At 41.6% G+C, this 20,241-nt stretch overlaps 2 protein-coding genes and 1 long non-coding RNA gene across 8 annotated transcripts in view; 2 read left to right on the top strand and 1 right to left on the bottom strand.

Annotated features, from left to right (window-relative positions):
• The window catches only part of LOC6538519 (furin-like protease 1), a 136,233-nt gene that overhangs the window by 98,195 nt on the left and 17,797 nt on the right, over positions 1 to 20,241 (top strand). The gene's annotated exons all lie outside the window — the stretch shown is intronic.
• Positions 626 to 2,343, top strand: LOC6538517 (carboxypeptidase N subunit 2). The gene has a single exon (XM_002099003.3). The coding sequence runs from the start codon at positions 738 to 740 to the stop codon at positions 2,151 to 2,153; it is 1,416 nt and encodes a 471-aa protein (XP_002099039.1). The 5' UTR covers positions 626 to 737; the 3' UTR covers positions 2,154 to 2,343.
• LOC26536168 lies at positions 2,951 to 13,603 on the bottom strand. Its single transcript, XR_001454035.3, has 3 exons — positions 12,079 to 13,603; positions 3,110 to 3,304; positions 2,951 to 3,043 (listed from the first exon to the last, which is right to left on the bottom strand). It is a non-coding gene; the product is annotated as an uncharacterized LOC26536168 (long non-coding RNA).

A 20,241-nucleotide genomic window follows, 5' to 3' on the forward strand; every position in this document is an offset into this window, starting at 1 on the left:
TGGGTTACTTCTGCTTATCAATTTTTAGGCATCAGTTAGTTGATCAGCTTTTCTTTTATGAAATAATATTAGTTGAAGAATAGAACTTGCAAAAGACACATAATACTGGGGAACTTGTAACCAATAGTTGGGGAATTCACGATAATTATTCAACCCTTGATGCATTCCCACTCGTTTTTGTTTGTTTACCATTTCCTACTTTAAAAAACATTCATTTTCATCAGTCAGATGTGGGTTGCCCAGATACAGAGACCTGCTTTGAAATCCAAATAATGGAATGCAATAAAACAAGAGTGCAGAAAATCGTACGCGTAATAGGTGTATTCATATACATATATGTATGTATATCTGTAGTGTAATGGAATGTCGCCCGAGAACGAAATTGAAAGTTCAGCATGAAACATTTTTGGAATAGAAACCAGGCAGGGGTTTAATTGAATTAAATCAAAAACAACTGCCATGCCGACCCCTTCGACGTTGCTACATATGTATGTATCTGCTTAGCTGGCTTAGCTGGCAGCGCAGAACGGATTGAATTGAAGCACCCGCATCCGCATTTGGGGTCGCATGGAACATCTGAATTTGGATTTCAGATTTTAGATCTACGGATAGTTGGATCGAATGGTCAAAGCAGTAGAGCCAGTTGCGCCGTGGCGAGCGCTTCGTTGGCGGCTCCCGAGCGAAAGGATCGCCACTCGGGGGTCCTGAGAAATCGGTAATCGCGTAATCCGTACACCATGGCGGTACTCTGGTGGTTGCTATCGTTGCTGGTGGTGCTGATCTTACCGCCCAGCTATCACCTGGCCACGCCCTCCTCCGGAAGCGGCCAGTTGCGTCGTCTTTGGCTGCAGGATCATTGCAGTGCGGGTATTTGCACGAATGTGGTGATTGGTCGCAGTGATTATGTGATCCTATCACAGGCGCCCATCGCAGGCACCACCATGCTCACCTTTCTCAACTCGAGCATTGCCAAGATACCGCATTTGCTGTTCGACACCTTTCCGGATCTGCAGGTACTGCGCATGGAGAACTGTTCGCTGGAAACGTTCGAGAAACCGCAGTTCGAAGGTGCCAGCAATCTGATGAGCTTGTTTCTGGGACATAATCGCCTGAAGGATATACCTAAGAATATATTCTTGGGCGCCGACAATCTGGCTACATTGCATCTGCAAGGAAATCAGTTGCGGCAGCTGGGCAATCATAGTTTCCATGCTCTGAAAGAAGTTAAGGAACTTTCGCTGGCGGAAAATCAATTGGAACAAATCTCTCTTGGCGTCTTCAGCGGCATGAGGAAACTGATGGATCTAAATCTGGCTGGCAATCGATTGGATGCCCTGCCCAGAGGCGTCTTCGATCGGAATTTAAACCTAACCAAACTAAATCTGGCAAGAAACCGCTTTACCGCCTTCGAATCGGAACTGTTGAAGCTGCAGCCGGTATTCACCCAGTTGGATATTTCTGGAAATATCTTCCAGGAGCTAACACTGAACTTCACCTTGCTGGATGTGGCTATAGCTCATAGTTGCGATTTGAGGAGGTTGACTGTTTACGGGGTGATCCAAGAACTTGACTTGCACAACAACTCGCTGAGGGAAATGCCACACATTCCACTGGCCGCCAACGTGAGCAGTTTGGATTTGTCGCACAATCCGTTGGGAAATCTGCAGGGTAATCCACTGCGTAGATTCACATCGCTGTTGCGATTGAATCTTTCTGCCACCGGTGCCCACGAACTGCCAGAGGGATTGTTCAAGAAACAGAGCCATCTGCAAATGCTGGATATATCAGGAAATTCCATCTACTCGTTGAAGATCACAATCTTCGACAGTTTGAAGGCGCTGCAGTATTTCTACTTTCAGCAGAACAACTGGAACTGCGATTTCCTGCAATTGCTAATGAGTTCGTTTGTGAAACGCAAGGACATATCCTTCATGGAGGACATAACAGCACCCGAATTGGTGGACGATTATGTGGATGGCATTGCCTGTTGGTATGAGAGCGACAAGCAGTCCAAGAAGTGTGACTCTGGTGGATCGGATGCAGCCATGGAACTCTCAGTGGTGCGAAATGAGATCAAGACCTTCACCGAGTTGGTAGAGAAGAAGTTTGTGAAGGTTTACCGCATGTTGGAGGAGCTGAAGATGAAGCTATAACCGGCATTGGATTAAAGCCTTTCCTATATTACTCAAATCATATTTAATCCCCATATTTAGCCAACTATATAATCAAATATCAAGCAATGTTACTCGTATTTTAAGTTATTTGACACACAAAAGCAACATATTGATATTTTAGGACATATTACTAGAACCAATAAAGCACATTTTGGAACTCTAGGGAAAACTAAGTGTTTGACACATAATTTATACTTATTGGCACAGAAGCAATGTATTTGCTGAACTATGCAACTTTAACTTCAAATGGTTTGCAACACAGAATTTAATTAACTTTAGTCTCCTCGAAAGACTATTCAGATTTATTCTTATCTAACACTTGTTTTATAAAACTATCTCTTCGTAATCATATTTCATAATCACTTCGCCAGAAATATTTTCTGCTGCACATATTTAAAATTCTTTTGTGCATAAACGTGAAAACAGTTTATCAGGCGATAAATCCCAGGCTTCGTGGGAGCTTAAAATTCGCATTAAAAAAAATCGCTAACGCTCAATTTAATGCCATAAATATTTTATGCAAAACACGAGCGAGCCAGAAAAAATATTTATGGCATAAACACAATTTTTTCTTTTATAAAATGAAACTTATCAGCGTAATCGCGCACAACGGAGGCAGACACACTTAAAAACCGACAAAACTTAATTAAATGCAGGCACACAGAAAAATCCACAAATAAACACACGCGAATGGAGTTTTTTATGCGGTCTGGCAGCGTCAACGGTACATAGCAATGATAAAAATAAATACATTTCGTAAAGGTTTTATTTTTTTGAACGATTTTTAAGTGTGTGCGTGTGTGGTACTGTGGCAAATAAACAATTTTGGTTTTCGGCCCATTCGCAGAGATAGCGTCTATGCAAAAATGCTGCGAAAGATGAAAGACGCCATAAAGTATGCAGCACATCTTAAAGCTAGCGCCATTAATACACACTCATATCATCCCATCTCCCTCTATTGTGCGCCACTTCCTCTCGCCCTCTCTGTCGCTCCTGCAGCCTTACTACGCTTGTAAGCAACTTCCGTTTCCGTTATCCGAGGCGGCATTTGTTCTGCCATTGTTGCCATTGGAGCTGCTGCTGTTGCCTCCTTGCATCGTGCCCCTGGATTCCTGTGCCGTAACTGTGCACTGAAAGAAATGTTCAGAAATTTCTACAAATCATAATAACACATTTTACAGGTTTCTCCAAGTACGAAACTCTTAATAAGAAGAAATTTTTGATTTTATAAACCATTTATGTAATTTTTCTCTGTGTAACAAGGTTAACGCACTAGCTGTGTGCAACATATGCAGTAGACTCTTAATAGTCCTCCACTTCGGTTCGCCTGACTTTGTCCTGTCTTGGGCTCAAATGCTTTTCGGCCAAGTTTATGAAATTGTTGTTGGCAGCTTGTTGCTAATGTTGTTGCTGTTCCGATGCCGCAACTCATTAAGAAAACAAAAGCAAAGTACAAAAGTTGCTCGTTACCTAAGCGCCTCCACCATCGGCTTACCACTTTGTTGTAATTAAGTTGACTTTATTACCCAACAATGTTGTACAAATGCATTTAGCCGTAGTTTTTAGTGCTTTCGAGGTTACCCGCCTTAACCTGTAACCTTCATCGAACTTTTGAGCCCGTAATATTCATTATTTTATGGTGCAATTTCCTTATTACCTTTATTGGAAGGTGGCCAGCTGTCGAAGAAAAGTTTTCGGACAAACTTTGGTTAATGGGTCAAGGTTTCTCCGGGCGGCGAGCAAATCAAATGGGTGGGAGCGATTTCCTACCGAATTTCCTGTCCATCATTCCTGTGTATCATTTTCCACTCTGCCGTATATGTGTTCTTTTATCGCCCACCTCATTTACTTAATTTCCTGGCTATGCTCACGTACCTTCACTCAAATTCCCTTTACGTGCCACAAGTGAAATGCGTGCTTATTTGATTTGCGCAAGTGACTGGCTCACAAAACAAGAAAAAAAAAAAGAGCAGATAAACATACGTGTGCTCTAGGGACTCGTTATATTTGCATGCTCCACTCGAAATTTAATTTCGCCAGCTTTATTTCGCACTGAAAGCGAGCAAATCATTCAATTGCTTATTTGCCATTAGCCATAAACAATGCACACGCTCCACTGCGATTATGTGCGCAATTAGGCGTTGAGGCTAATTTTTATCAAATTTTTGTTTTTTCGCGAAAAACACATATAATATATTTGCTGGGAGATGGCCGGCAGCAGGCTCATAAATAAAGCTTAATGGCAAAAACAGTTGGTCAGCCTTCTGGCGGCAAGAAGTGGGTGTGGGTAGGATGCTCTTTGGGGGGTGGCATTAAATTAAAAATGCGGAAGAACGAAAGGAGGGAGCGAAAAATATGTTGCCTACTTTTGTGGCCTGTGCATAATTGGACAGCATGAATAATACACGAGCGAGTGGTTGTGTGTGTGTGTGTGTGAGTGTGTGAGCGTGTGTGTGTGTATGGGTAAGTTGCTAGTTTGGCAAACGAGGCGTATGCACAACATGCGTTTGCATAAATTCACGCTTAATTAGCTCTCGCTTCCTCACGCCTCTCTCTCTCTCTATCTCTCTCTCTTTCTTTCTCTATCTCACTCGCTCACCAACACTCTCACTCATTCGGCCAACAAAACAGGCGGCCAAGCAAGTTGTAACGCTTCTAATTAGCGGTTGCCAAACGGGCTTAAATTTAATTTAATAGAATATGTTCAAGTGGCAGCTTTAGCTGCTAAATCTGCTGGCGCAGCTGCAATCAATTTGTAGAAATCGGATTATCGCAATTGCCAGAGAGCATACACAATAAACCCTCTTTTTTTTTGGTTAATCAATGCTAAAAAACAGGTAATTGCAAGCTGAGCTATGCTCCTTTTTTGAAATGGAGGAGCACCAAATATAATCTCTCCCAAATTCAATTACATTTGCCATCCATTGTTCGTACGCTGTTTGCGTTTTGCTACCATTATTAACTGCCTTTTTGGCGCAATTAAGCTGCCACGCCCCCTTCTCCCCACCACACCTGGTCGACTGGGCGTACGTGTCTTTGGCGCAGTTACGTTTAATTTGCAACAGGCGGTGTGGTGGTGGTAAAGGGGGGGAGGGGTAGCAGGAGCAGGAGTTGCAGGAAAAGCGGCAGGAAGGCTGGCGCAACAGGAACAGAAGCGGAAAGTTGCCAAGTATTTGACTGCTAATGCACGCACGTTTTATCCTCGCCGGAGCACCGACTGGTTTCCTGTTTGTTATGTGTGTGTGCACCCGTTGTGTTTTACAACTTTTAACCAAATTGTTTAACTAAGTAGTAAAAGCGCATAAAAGCACGTAAGACAAATGTACACACAAAACGGCGAAAAGAAACATAAATTCAGGAAGAAAGTAGTTAAAATGAGTTGATACAAAGAGGCAAAGTTTTCGCAATGAATTATAATTTGTTTGAAAAGGCAAAAACATTTGCTCTTTAATTTAAATTAGGAAAAAAAATATTCGTTACAAGTTCTCTGTTTTCACTAAGGTGCGTGAGCAGCACTTGCGATTTTAAATCCTTTTACAATTGAAAAATAATGAACGTGCTCCGAAGGAATATACGATACTTCCGCTGAGAACAAAATTCCAATTGATTGATTCAAGCAAATAAACCTGGTAATTGAGCACTAAACAAGATACAAAAGGACGCCAAGAGAAATGACATGAATTCTGGAGTCTCAACCAGCTATTTGAATCTCCATTTACCAGTGCATTTAGTTTTCCCCCCCTCCGTCGAACAAGTGCATGGCCAGCTTCAGAGGAGCATTTGTCATGGCAAATTGAATTCAGCAGAAGAGGAAACGGAGCTAACATGACAAATCATTTGCTTATTATTCCCAGGTCGCTACAGCCGTCTAAAGAGGATAATGGTATGCATCTGACAAGGAAAGGATAGCCCAGGGAAAACAGTGGAAAAATCAGTAAAAGGCAGAGAGATTAGATAATGGTTCGGTCCGGTTCGGTTTGGATTTCAGATTTCAGATTTCAGATTTAGCAGCAACTTTGCTTAAAGCCACGTAACATGATATTGGCAGTTGACCAAGAGGTGGCTTTTTAGGTGGCACTGCGGTGCTGCCTGCCGCTGGAATCTCAGTTGCCAGTACATGCATTCCACTTCAGTGGACAATGTGCCACCTCCACTACCACCACCTCAACCACCATCTCCATTTCCAGCTCCACTTCCACCTCAACCTCCCACACATCCATCCGTCCATTGCATTGAGCGTTACTCGCATGGAATGCGCAGCTGCACAATTTATAGGATATCTGTAGGAGGCCAACTTAACTGGGTGTTAGAGGGTGTAAAAGGGGTCCAGCCCGATAACAAGCTTACTCTGTCTACAGCCCTCCCCCCATTCGCCACTCTTCTCTTCTGTTCTCCTTCGATTGCGTATAAAATCTTATAAATTGCAAATTGAATTTAACGATAAACATCGTTGGGGGCAGCCAGAGGCAGCAGAAGAGCAGAACGGTAGAGAGCTGCAAACGGCATTGGGCATATTGGACGGACTCGGTACCGGAATCGGAATTGGAATCGGTTCATTGTTGGCTCACTTACCCCACTTGTTCGACTGCTGGGATGGACATGCAATTGATCCTGATTCGGATTGTCTTGTGCCGCTTGTGCAGATACACAAACCACTTAGGATAATGCAGGATTGGCCATCGACTTGATTTCGTTTCTTATTTAACCCTTCATTGGGGCAACAATCTACTTTAATTCTATTGATTTTGACATAATATAAATTTATCTAAAATACCCAGTAACTCTTTTTAAACGCCTAACTAATTCATGATCTTTATATCTCTTCTCTTTTCAGGTAAGCAAAATCTCGATCGAATGAAATAAAGTTCTTAAGCAAGTAAGAAACGGACAACTATATATTTTCCATTCAATCATCATCCGTCTGCCAGACTTCATCATCTGAGCCCGTGTCTAGACTCTCTTAACTCATTTGCCACTCAAAGTGTGGTGCGTGGATTCCCCAGCTACGCATTATGTGTTCAACTTTTACAGCTCCCACATGAAACTTCCTCTTTTTTCGCTTTCTCTGCCGCCCCGTCTGTCGCTTCCACTTTGCAATTATGTAGCAGGAAACACACAGCTCACAGCCCAAACCCCACAAAACTTGCTTCATAATTTATAAGTGAGTCGAAAAAATACAAGAACACAACACAAAGGTCCAAAGAGCAGACAGCGTGGCGACGACAATGACGACGGCAAACGTTTTCCAACAGCTGGAAAAAAGGGGTAACAGCTACAAAACGAGATATACGAGAGGGGATAACTAAAGTACGGACTTGGTAATACCCTAGGGCATACATTTAGCAAACAAAGTGATTATATGTTTCGGCTATTTAATAGCCAACATGTGGTATACGTAATATTTAAAACGAAAAGTAGTTGTTCCTGCCTGCAGCTTACATTTAAAATATTGCAAAATATAAAATGTTAGCTAAATAGTACAAAATAATATAACATTTGTTCAGATAGCATATATTTAAATTCATTTAAAAACATGGCCGAAAATACTCCTTTTCACCCTTTAGCTACATGTTCGAGGGTAAAACGCTTTCTGGCTGCGAAAAGCCAAAAACTAACTGCCTTTTGTTTGAGTCCAATGCGCCATGTGTCCTTTACGGTTAGGAGTTTGTTGCTCTGTGCCCGCGTGAGTGTGTGTGTGTGTGTGTTTGCCTGTGTGTGTGTAACCATCTATCGGTGTGTGCGTGACTCCTGCTTTCGTCCTCTTGGTTTTTGTCTCAGTGCACGCTGTACGATTTAACCTTTTTTCTCCCCTTTGGCCATATTGTTGCTGGCCATTTTCTTGTTCCCGTTGTGATAGCTGTTGTTATTGTTACAAGGATTGTTGTTGTCGTGCGGGCATAAATAATTCTGCACACAGACAGACGCACATATTCACGCAGACAGAGGAAGTTTTGGACACCGATACAGTTGGCCGTTCATTGTTGCTTCTGGCTTTTTATACCCGTTACTCGTAGAGTAAAAGGGTATACTAGATTCGTTGAAAAGTATGTAACAGGCAGAAGGAAGCGTTTCCGACCATATAAAGTATATATATTCTTGATCAGGATCAATAGCCGAGTCGATTTGGCCATGTCCGTCTGTCCGTCCGTCTGTCCGTCTGTCCGTCTGTCCGTATGAACGTCGAGATCTCAGGAACTACAAAAGCTAGAAAGTTGAGATTAAGTAAACAGACTCCAGGGACATAGACGCAGCGCAAGTTTGTCGAATCATGCTGCCACGCCCACTCTAACGCCCACAAACCGCCCAAAACTGTCACGCCCACACTTTTGAAAAATGTTTTAATATTTCTTCATTTTTGTATTGGTCTTGAAAATTTCTATCGATTTGCAAAAAAACTTTTTGCCACGCCCACTCTAACGCCCACAAACCGCCCAAAGCTGCCACGCCCACACTTTTGAAAAATGTTTTGATATTTTTTCATTTTTGTATTAGTCTTGTAAATGTCTATCTATTTGCCAAAAAACTTTTGGCCACGCCCACTCTAACGCCCACAAACCGCCAAAAACTGTCCTTCGCACTTACACTAGCTGAGTAACGGGTATCAGATAGTCGGGGAACTCGACTATAGCGTTCTCTCTTGTTTCATGCCTACTTTTATGGCGCTTTTGTTAAACAAAAGAAAGGCCAATTGTTGACAGAGAAGGAAGTAAGTTAAATGATTTGTAGACTGCTTCGATTTTGGCCTTTTATTCTTATTCATGTTTTTTATCACTGCAATCAACTTTCCAACTTGCATCAGCTTTTAAAAACTCTGTGCAAACATTTTGAATCTTAAACTATAAAACAAACTACAGAGCAACTTTCAAACTCTTCTTAACTACGTATCTTAAATTTGTATATCAAATTTATATAATACATGAAAGCATGTTCTTTAATTCTCGGAAACTCTTTAAGCTGCTTGTGCACTTTTTCTTAGAAATGCAAAATGAAAGAAAATTCATTTTCACATTTTTGAAATACTTGGTGAAATTCATCCAAAGTTGCTCAACCAACTTGGCTGCCACATAAATTTTCGCCATATGATTTATGCACTCTAACGTGGGAGCACCTTCCCCACCTTCCCCCTTTCAACGAACCTCTTGTTCTACACAGCAATTATTTGGAAGCCAGTTTTTGGCACTCGCACATCCACACCAATACCACATACACCCACCAACACCCACCAACACCCACCACCCACACATGCTTGCCTAAGCGATTTCTCAATTTGCATATGTTTCACACACACACACACACGCCGGCACGCTGAAGGACTCTCTCGCTCTCTCGTGGGATCCTTGAGTTGGCCAGGCTGTGGCAGTCAATTTGTTAAATAAATTGAATTATGTTACAGTTTCGCCATATTTTTTTTTTGTTCTTTTGGGTTTTGGCTCTCGTGTTTCGACCCTCGAGTTGACCTTTTTTGGGGACTCTAATAGAATTACATATGCGACAAGTTTGATGACCAAATTCGAAACGATATCTCCTGGGCATCATGGCGTTTGCTGCTGCAAGTTTATAACTAATTAAAGAGCTACCATTGCTATGCTTTCCTTTGAAACCCGTCAACCGGAAAAAAAATAAATAAAAAAAAAAGGGTGGAGACAACAGAAAGCGGAAATTCTTATCGTTCAAATAATTCATTTGGCAAAGAAACAAAAAATAATTTTGGAAAAACATAAAAGCGGAAACTGCGGGCCGACCCAAAATAAATAACCAGAGATATTAAAATTCGGGCAAACCATTTTTGTGTGAATGCCCCCCTCACTCGCGGCTTTTGCTTCGTAAGCCAACACATGCAGAGCATAATTAATAATGAGAGCGTAGTAGCAACGCGAAGCAGAAAGCGGAAATCCAATTAACATTTTTTCGGTTACTTCCGTTTCCTGTCCAAAATTTAATTCCGGGACGTTCGCCAAACACAACAGAGTAACAAAATTAATTAAATTGTATTTTTTATTCCTACGGCACAACGTGTGGTATACTTAATGGGCCTTCATGCAACTCATTTCCCTGGCATTTTAGTGCATAGGTGGGTCGTAAAAATCTATCCCATTTTCCCATTCTCTTCCTCAGCGATAAAGCCAATTGACAAACTTGGTCCTCGTTGTCGTCTTCTATTTTTTATTAGCACTTCAGGACTATTAACGCTTCATGGGCCGCTTGCAGTAAGGTTTGACTAATTAGATTTGTGAGCGAGTATATAGTATATATTTTCTTATATGTGGGTAGTCAAGTGTCCTTCCATTTTCTGGGTACCCAGTTGTGTTCATAAAATGTCAGCGTAATAAACCCTTATTCTATTTTAGCGTCCCTTCAGTTTGGCTGACTTTTGGGTAAAGTGAAGGCATCGCTAATGGAAATTTATGTAGGAAAAAGGAAGGGACTCGGAAAGTCCTTGTGCTAGTCGCATAGTTAGAAGTTGGCCAGGCCAGGCGGTAAATGTTGGGCAGTTGAGTAAACTTGGCCTATTCGTAAGTTACTTAATTAGCGTCAGGTGGAAATTCAGGAGAATCAGTAATGTACCTTCTTAATTAGTACTTTTATGGAAAACATATTGACAGTTCCATGAAAAGCATGTTCGCAGAAATGGGGCACACAAAAACCATCGGAATAAAATGGAAACGAACTCAAAAATATTTTTTTATTTCACTGTGCTATCTTTGAAAATGTTGAATAATGCAAAGATTCGGCTTGATAAAACATTGATGCAGAAACAAAGCAATATTTATTCTTTTGAGAGAGGTCTTCATCCACTTATAATACCAGCCAAAGCTAGCCGCACAATTCCGCTTGATATGTTTGCCTTTCATCGAATACACCATGAATTCAACCAGCCCCACCCCAAAAAAAAAGAAAATAACCACCGAAAAAATACAGCAGAGACCGGAACAGAAAAGTGGGAGCAGGATTGTTAAAACCGCTGCTGAAAAGCGACTTTCAATTAATATACAGTCCAGGGTGGGGGAAAAATTCGCAGACATTTTCCCGCTCTCACATTCCGCCGCTTTTGGCGGCTCAATTCGGTGAACCTTAACGGGCAATAACGAGCAAAAGCCACAGGGCCAACACGCACTTGGATATGGTCGTACACTTCACGAAAAATCAACACACATCAAAAATGTAAAAATTGCTTCATTTGTGTTAAGAAAAAAAACCCCGTTGGAACTTTAATTGGTAATTTTGTCAAGTGCATAGTTCCCACTCTAAAGTTTTCGCTACGTTTTGTTCAATGCCCAGCAGACATTTTTTGAAAACACAATCCATGAAGAATGTAAAATACTTTGTCTCGCCCTCACACGCACTCTTGACCCGTGGGACTCGTAAATTGTGCAATTTTCTCATTGTTGCTAATTTATATGACACGCCCGAGAGCCGGCGAGCATTAAATAAGGAGAACGGGGCAGTTTGAGGGGGGCAATTGAGACAGGACGAGCAGAGAGAGGAGTTCGGCAGGACGAGCGCTAATTCAAGGCAAATAATGCGTTGCAGGCGTCAGGCGGCGGACCAAAATGGTTTCATGGCCAAAAGCCAAAGCCAGTCGGAACAGAATACAAGTGTGAGTGGGTGGAGAGTACAAAAAAATAGAAGAAAAACCCAATAGGAAAAAAAGAAAGCCGAGCAAACAAAAGGAAATAAACCGAAGCACGTAACTTTTGGTTAACCAAATGGAATATGACGGCTTTGGTTGCTCTGACCCACTCACAGCACATCCTGCGCGGGACGAGGAGTGAGGGGAGGAGTGTGGGTGTGTGGATACATCCTTATCCCCAGACACAGAGACAGACCCTCGACCTGGCAACCCACCAACCCAGCAACTCAGCTCCAGCAAACCCCACTGGCCTGTTGTGTTAGTTCAAATTACCTGAAAGTCCTTTTGGGCTTTTGAGTTGCTACACCCAGCTGCATGGCCAAATGGAATGCGCAGGATGAGCCAAGTAGACCACTGCAATTTGCTGATTTTTGCCAGGAATATGAGATTCATACATATACATGGTCTTAAATGGAATTAGAGATATCCAGGTGGTGTTAGAATTTGCTTTGTAACTGTTAGATTTCGTACCGCACTAGGAATTAAGAATTTAGTTTGCCACAATTAAAGGCAATAGTTGTGCACATGACACTTTGTCGTCAGTTAATGGCAAAATGTTGTAGAATTTCGTGCTTTGATTATTGCCAACTTTGAGATAATTATACATGTAGGCTTTGTTTTGATGTTGTGTTAACTTACAGCTTTCAACTGGGAAAGGTAGCTTTGTAATTGCACATAAAAATGTGCAAAAATATCTTAAAGTTTAACAAGACAACTTAATTTTGTTCATATTTCCAGCAGCTTGTGCCTGTCGCTTAACCGCAATTATCCTGACCACTGAAACGCAGCCACGTATGCGAAACTAATTACTAAGTAGGAGAATCTAATAACTTTATGGCATTCGCTGGCCACTCACTTTTTCCAAGTCAGTTGGTCGGACAATCCGCTTAGCTCCAGTGAAATTTTGTGTGAATTAAGACATTTTTTATGCTGCTTGTGTGTCTGATAAGAGGCAGCTAAAGGAGGAAAAAAAAAACCTAAAACTCATTTGGCCATTACATCCGGTGGGTGCATCGCTCCTGCTAATCCTGGCCCAACTTTGTTGCATTATTTCAAGCCAAGTTTGGAAACAAAACGATGTGGAAATAGCCAAGTTTTTTGCAGCCAGCTAGATGGATTTAGAGTGTGAAGTGGGGCGAAGGCTGCTGGCACATTGTATGCGAAATATATTTTGCATGGAGCCCATCTCTGCACTTTCACAGCCGAAAGTTGAAAGAATATTTAGTGCCTGGCTATAAACTGAACAATTTGCTGTCAAATTATGCCTTTGAAAGGCACAAGTTGGCCCTGGCTGCGTTGGCAGGAGGTACAAAGTGTCGTAAAAAGCGCATGAAACTGCGGCAAACACTTGAGGCAACACACAGGAGCTCCCCAGAAAGTATGCAACATTTTCGGGCGTTTTTATGGCTGACAAAGGAAACTGCTGGCCGTGATGGAGGGGGAAGAGGGGAGAGGACAGGCGGAAATGAGATGAAAACTGGACACCATGTTGCAAGCTATTTATTGAACAACAGCGGGACGGAGCAGGGGCAGGGGCAGGGACAGATGCATCTACAGAGAGGGGCGGAGATGCACTTAACATGTGTGAAAAATGCGTTCAAGGCAAAAGCGCCCAGAGAAGCTAGCTCGACCAGGTATTAGTGTGTGTTCTCCTTATTCAGCCATTGCACTGCAAGAAATTTGTTGTTATATGCTAATTCAAAAACAAAATTTAACCTACAGCCGAAAAATATATTTTAGTTAGATAGCAATAAAAGTAGTTGTTCAAAAGTGGAATGTCATACCTCGTTTAATTCGTAACAAAATTCACTATTCTCTTGTGCTCAAAAAAAAGTTCAAATTTTTGGCCAATTTTCACAAATTTTGATGATGGTTAGTATTGGTAATTAGGAGTACAAAAATGTAATTCTTTTAACTTTCTGACTATTTTCAGCTAAATTATACCAAAATACAATCGTAAATATTGAAATTTTGGCAAAAATCGATTTTCTGTTTTTTTGCGTAAATAATTATCAGTATTTTGATCACAGCATTTGAAATAGTGGTCCAAATATGAAGTGTCATACCTCGTTGAGTTCGTAATTAAATTTCCTATCGAACTGTGTTTTCAAAAAAAAATTCTATTTGTTTCACATTTTTTGCAAATTTTGATGATGTTACCCCTTACAAAAATGCAATAATTTGGCCAAAAATTATTTTAACAGAGTCGTTCAATAAGTGATTTGTTTGGTTAGTATTCGTAATTAGGAGCACAAAAATGTAATTCTTTTTACTTTCTGATCATTTTTAGCCAAATTATATCGAAAATACCAATCGTAAATATTGAAATTTTGGCGAAAATCGATTTATTGTTTTTTTTTTTTCCAAAATTTAAAAATAGTGATTGGGATAGTTAGCTATGTTTATTGGCAGTATAAAACGGACTTCATTTTAGCTGTGCCACCTTTTAGCAGTTCTTTAACGTAATGGTTAATGAGAGTCCAAAAAAACAGTTTCCATGATAAGAGCATTTTTTGCAGTGTACCTTCTTGCCGCCTTGTTTTACCGCAACAATGCGTTTATGTGTACGTTGAGGGTATTTCGGTTCTGTTGTTTCCTCGGGCTTCGTTCGCCTGGCAAATTGCCATAAAAAAATGTTTTCAAGCGCCACAAAATATGCAACACTCACTCTGCACATGCACATGCACTTGTGAATGCGAGTGTGCCAGTCTCTGTGCGTTTCTGTGTGCTTGTGTGTGTGTGTGTGTGTGCCCCATAAACTATGTTAAAATGTTGCGCATTGCATTTTCTTCGCGAATGGAACTTTTCGGGTTTGAATTAAACAACGCACGTATTTCACACCTGCCAAGCAGCCTCAGCAGCAGCAGCATCATTCACTCCAGTGAGGCGATATGATGGAAATGCGGAAGGCTGGATCAAAAGCTTCAGCCTTGGGGGCTGGCAAAACGCGTTTATCCATATGAGTGACAGACAATCGCGAGTGCCAGAGTGATAAATGAGCGATAATTTGGCTTTGCGAGAAATGCTGCCCGCATGAATTTAAATTGAAAAAAAAACTTTAAACTTAACTGAAATTCAAACCAATTGGGCATTTGGTTATTTAATGATTTAAGTCAACTGCTTAACACTTGCGTGCTGTGTTTACCAAACACTTGAAAATGGTAGTTTTCAAGCGCCGCGTCTTCAGGCTATTAACTGCCATCCAGCAAATTGAAATCCTTGTTAACACACACACACACACACACACACACACACACACACACAAACGCACATGTTGAATTCACCTAACTGCAACTGTGCTTGTGGGGATTTATTTCCAGTTTCCCGTTTTTGTTGCCTCCGATGGAGTGGAGTGAAGGGAAGTGCTATGAAATTGAAGCAAGGAATCCAAGTCCCCATTTTTCCACCCCGTCCCATCTGGTTTTTGCACTTTTCACCCAACACACGCACAACTTTCACTGATTGTTTAGACTGCCAACGCGTCGCCTCTAACTATGCAACAAATTGTTGATGCAGTTGGTGCAAAAGGGGTGTAGAATCCCATCCGGGTTTACTCACTTTTTTGGCACTTGACTTGACAGTTCACCCCTGCACTTTCCCTTCTGCACTTTCACCTTATGCAGCTTTACTTGTGTTTTAGTTTTCCAAATAGGGCTGCTGCTGCTGCATCGCTGCATCGCTGCATCGAGGGCAAAACACTGGGGAGCTGGGCCCATGAAGTGGGCGGTTGGCTAAGGAGTTTGTATAGGGAGCAACCGCCAAAACCGAAAGCCGTTAACTCGAAGAGACTGCGATGCTGTTGACAATGTTTTAAGTGCTTGTGTGGCAGCTTCGCTCGATTTTTGCTTCATTAAATTCCATCCCAGACCCGTTTTGCGCACAGACTTACCATACACCATACTTACTCACTTGCTCTATCTATTTTCCAGCTATTTGGAGCCTTCTTCTGCTTGGGTTTTCCACATTGCTGCGCAGCGTCTGTGCTTATTTACGCAAACATAAATTTCCGGCTTAATACCGGAAAACTTTGCTCATCTTTCATACTCGCCTATTTTTTCCGCATTCTCGGCTATTCAAGAAGTTTGCTTTTAGCTCAGTTTTATTTCCGTTTATTTGAACTGTGTTATTTTCGAGGCAGCTTTTCGTCTAGACGATAGAATAGATAAGAAGGGAAAATACTTGCAACAAAGGGTATTATTTGCACTCAAAAATATGAAGTCTACTGAGAATAGGCTTTTCTCCTTTGCTACCAAAATTAATCTCTTTACATTGTACTTGTTTGGCAATAAAAATTTACTTGTAGCTTTTCGTACATCCCAATGCTTTTTTGTTTCAGTGTAATGCTTACCTGCCTCGTATGCAATGTGTACTTAAAGCCTTAATTTCTCTTATCGCCGCTGGACAGAGTGTGACTTAGACACTTTTGTGGTTACATAAATCTGAACCTTTCTTTTGTTGCCTCAGTATCTGGATTTTACTCTGGTTTTAAAGGACCGAAGGACATGGTGCAGAATTGGGTGGTCTTTGTGTTGGCCAAAATTTAATTAATGTATAAAAAGTAATGGATCTGGATAAGCCGTGCATTGTATTTTACCTATAAATTGTGATGTCTCACTCCATAAATCATCTCATATTCCCTTAAAAGCATAGAATAGGCAAAATTATGGTTCCCCAATGGGTTCATAAGGGCAAAGCAAACATTTTCACTAGCTCGCATTTCTCCATTAGAAGGCCACCCCCTAGCAAAGCAAATTGATATCTCATCTCATACCTCACCACCGCCGAGCAAAAAAAAAAAATAGAAAGGAAAAGAAAAGAAAAACAATTTCATACATTTTCCTTGACGTTGCATTATTGGAAACTGTTCCACCACTGCACAAACTACAAACTACCCCGAAATATGAAATGAAATGTGAAACAAAAAGATGCGAAGCACCTCAACAAATTTTGATTAATGCATTTCAATAATAATAGTACCCCTTCCCCACCCCTCCCTCACACTTTCATCTGCCAGCTGCCAATTTGCAATTTGTTTCGCATTTGCACTTTGATGGTTTCATTTTATGGTACCGGGGGTGTGCCACTGATGATTTGCAATATGCCACAGAGTTGAGGGCGAATAAAAGGGGAGTGCAATTGCTGAAATTTGTTACGCAGTTACTTGCGAATTCTGCCAGCCAAAAAAAAAAAAGTTTTTCAATCATGACACGAGATTGAATCTGGCATATTTTCTTGAACTGAACGGGATGGCTACAAAACTCTTTAACGCTTTGCAGCGCATTTTCTTTCGATCTTCAGCCGCATCCCCGTTTAGCCCATCATTAATTGTTCCTTTGTTGGCAAAGTTTTTGGCTTTTCCCTTCACTAACAATTACATTCTTTGCCATGCATAAGTTTAAAGTAATTTAACTTCTGACGAGCTTTCCCCGCCTTCCATCCCCAAAACAAGTCGAAAAAGAAAAGAACGCGAACTTGGCCAACTCTTTTCTTTGTTCTTTTGGTTCTTAAGCGTTTTAAAATTGCAGGCCAACTAAAAAACAAAGAATTCCAAAGTTCAGTGAAGTGTGAATTGATTTTTCAAGACATAGTTTTTGCAGCAAAAGGGAAAATTATTAAAATATATAAACCTTTTTCTATAAAGATAGTGTAAAGTAGGCTAAAAACTTTCCGCTTCGAAAAAAGAAAAAATAATAATTAAGTTCTTGTACTCATGGCTGAAACAAATTGCTTTGTACTCTCGTTTGGGCCACTTGACGGGCTCTTGAGAGCGAAACATATCATCCCCTCTTTGCCAGCGGAATACCCCTTAAAACCCCATTAGCCATCGTAGAAACTCGCAGAAAGCACAGAGAATTCCCATGGGCGCCAATTGAAGTTGAGGAAACATCAGAGCCAAAAGCCCACTCAGACCAAAGTGCCCAGAAAGGGGGGGAGTGCAAGGGGAGTCGAGTGGATACCTCAGATCTGAACATGCGTTATGCCATATAAATATGGGGGACCTATGACCTGCATTGACACGTGCTGGCATCCCAACGCAACCCATTCCGCATTGTGTATTTATGATTATTGTTATTGCGCCGGTATGTGTGTGTCTGTGTGTTTGTGTGGGTGTGGGTGTATGGGCAATACATACGTGTGCGTATATATTTATTTGCCACCCGCAATTCCTGCCCCACCACCCACCTTTTGCGCCCCCCTATTTTGCGCACCTGATGTTGTTTTTCCTGCTGTCGAAGTCAATTTGTGTCACGGCCCCCGTCGAAGGCGGCTACAAAAATAGTTCAAGACAGGAGGCGGGGAAATTCAAGGAAACAACGGAAAACAGTGGGAAAAATTCTAGGGATAATTATAATATATAACTTTAGCTGTGTAGATAGATTTAGATTTAAATTTAGATTTTAGATAGTACCAGTTACACAATAACTAAACCCGAAATGCATTCTATGTTCATGAGAACTTTCTTATAGCAATGGTAGTCAGAGATACCAATTTTCTTGTGCAAATTATTTACTAAATATCTCAACTGGCATTCGAGTTATTTATCCTGCACTCTTGCTTTTTTCATTTGCACACTTGGGTGTGCCTCGTCCATTGCCAAGCATTTCAGACGTTCAAGGTGCAATAATAGCGCCCAACTGCACCGATTCCTCCTGTAAATTTGCCACCAAAGAGCCCAGAAGTCATGCGGACGAGCTTTGAGGTATGCAGCATAACTGGAATATGTTTCCCATATTGCATAGCTCCGTTTTGTGGTGCAATCAGGGGTATAGATTGCGTTCCTTTTGAGCGCCTTTAATGAGAGCAAACTGCAGGAGAAAGCGATGCGAAACCAATTACCAGGCTACGAATTCAAGACAAAACCCCATTGGAATCAGCATCCAGAAGCAGGAGGAGGTGGAGCCGAAACCTAATTTCAATCAATTTGGCCTAACAAGCGACAGATTGCCAACCTAACGAATCAATTTGATTTCCCAAACGAGACAAAAGAACTCGATGTCGTCGTACGGCAAACGGCAACAAATTTCGCATTTCGCATTTCATTACAAAACTAAAAGGCTGCGCAAGGATGCGGGTGGGCACCAAAGGATTAAGGGGGCAGCTTCCTAAATGCTCGGCATCCTCCCAATTCGGTATCTCGAAAATAAAGCAGCGGTAGCAAGTGGCATCATTACTCAAGCAAATGGGACCATCATCAGTCGATGGCCGGCGAACTTCCATCTCCATCCCAGACAACAAGTGCAATCAATTTTCAACAAAGGGCGATGCAATGCAATGCAATGTGAATGCAACTACATTCGTCTATCCCCCCGCGCCCCCTTATTTTGCCGCCCAACTACCCTTAATCCAAGCGCTCATCTGCATACAACTGCCTTGTGCCGCAAATGCTGATGCTGCCACTTGAAATGCAAAAATATTTGGAAATTCCCCGATTGCATTTGGGGCGCAGTCGACTCAACTCCATTCGAACAACAGCAGAAGCAGCAGATATCTTGATGGGGCTGTGAATGGAATCCGAGTGCGGTTAATGAGCCACTGCTGAGTCTCAAAAATGAAACACCTAAACTGTAGAAGCCCGCTGCATTATACTCTTTTTGGTGGGGTTTTTGGTCTGGTTCACTACTTCAAAGTGCTGGAATTCTGGCTTGTGGTTTTGGTTCGAACCATTCGATAATTTCGCAGTTGAAGTGCATAGCTCAGCAAGCTGCATTTACACACTCATTAAGTGGAAAATAACCTATAATCTGTAAAAAAAAAGACAGTACTGGGTGCTCTAAATATATATAATATTATGTATTGTATATCTACAAAGTATTTAAAGATGCAGTAAGCAATGCAATTTCTCTGGAAATGCTAATCGAATATGGAAAATTGGTTAATCCTTGCTCTGTAGGCGCAGTAAAGGAATAACAGATTGTAATTATAACCTTTTTTCCATTATTGGTCAGAAAGGCGACTGAAGAAGGAGCTAAAGGACCCTTGGACCTGTTAACTCTTCTCCGAAAGCCAATAAATTTCGTTTGCTGTGCGTCGACTGTTTGCCAAAGGACATGCAGGCTTATCCAAGACTGCGAATGACCAAAGGACCCCCGTTTTTTTTATTAAACAGCCAGCTCACGTCGTTTCTCCTTCCGCCAATGCAAACGAAGGCCTTTTATTTGTCCTTGCTCCTTGGCCATACAAGGAATCCGCTTTAAAACATGAAACTCTTTTTTCTCGGATTTTCGGAGTGCAGCGGCCATGGAAGTGATTCGTCAAATTCCGCATGGCCATATATTGCGAAAGGACATTTTTGGGAAAAAGGATGTCGTTTGTTTGCAGGACTCTCGTGTTTTGTTCAACGACTTTTCGCGCGAAGTGGCCTCTCGGTGGCCATCCATCTGGAGTGATGCGTCTTTTATTGGACATCGGATTGGAAATCGCATTCGCATCGCTGCG

Source organism: Drosophila yakuba, chromosome 3R (genome assembly GCF_016746365.2).
Source record: "Drosophila yakuba strain Tai18E2 chromosome 3R, Prin_Dyak_Tai18E2_2.1, whole genome shotgun sequence".
Lineage (NCBI taxonomy): Eukaryota > Metazoa > Arthropoda > Insecta > Diptera > Drosophilidae > Drosophila > Drosophila yakuba.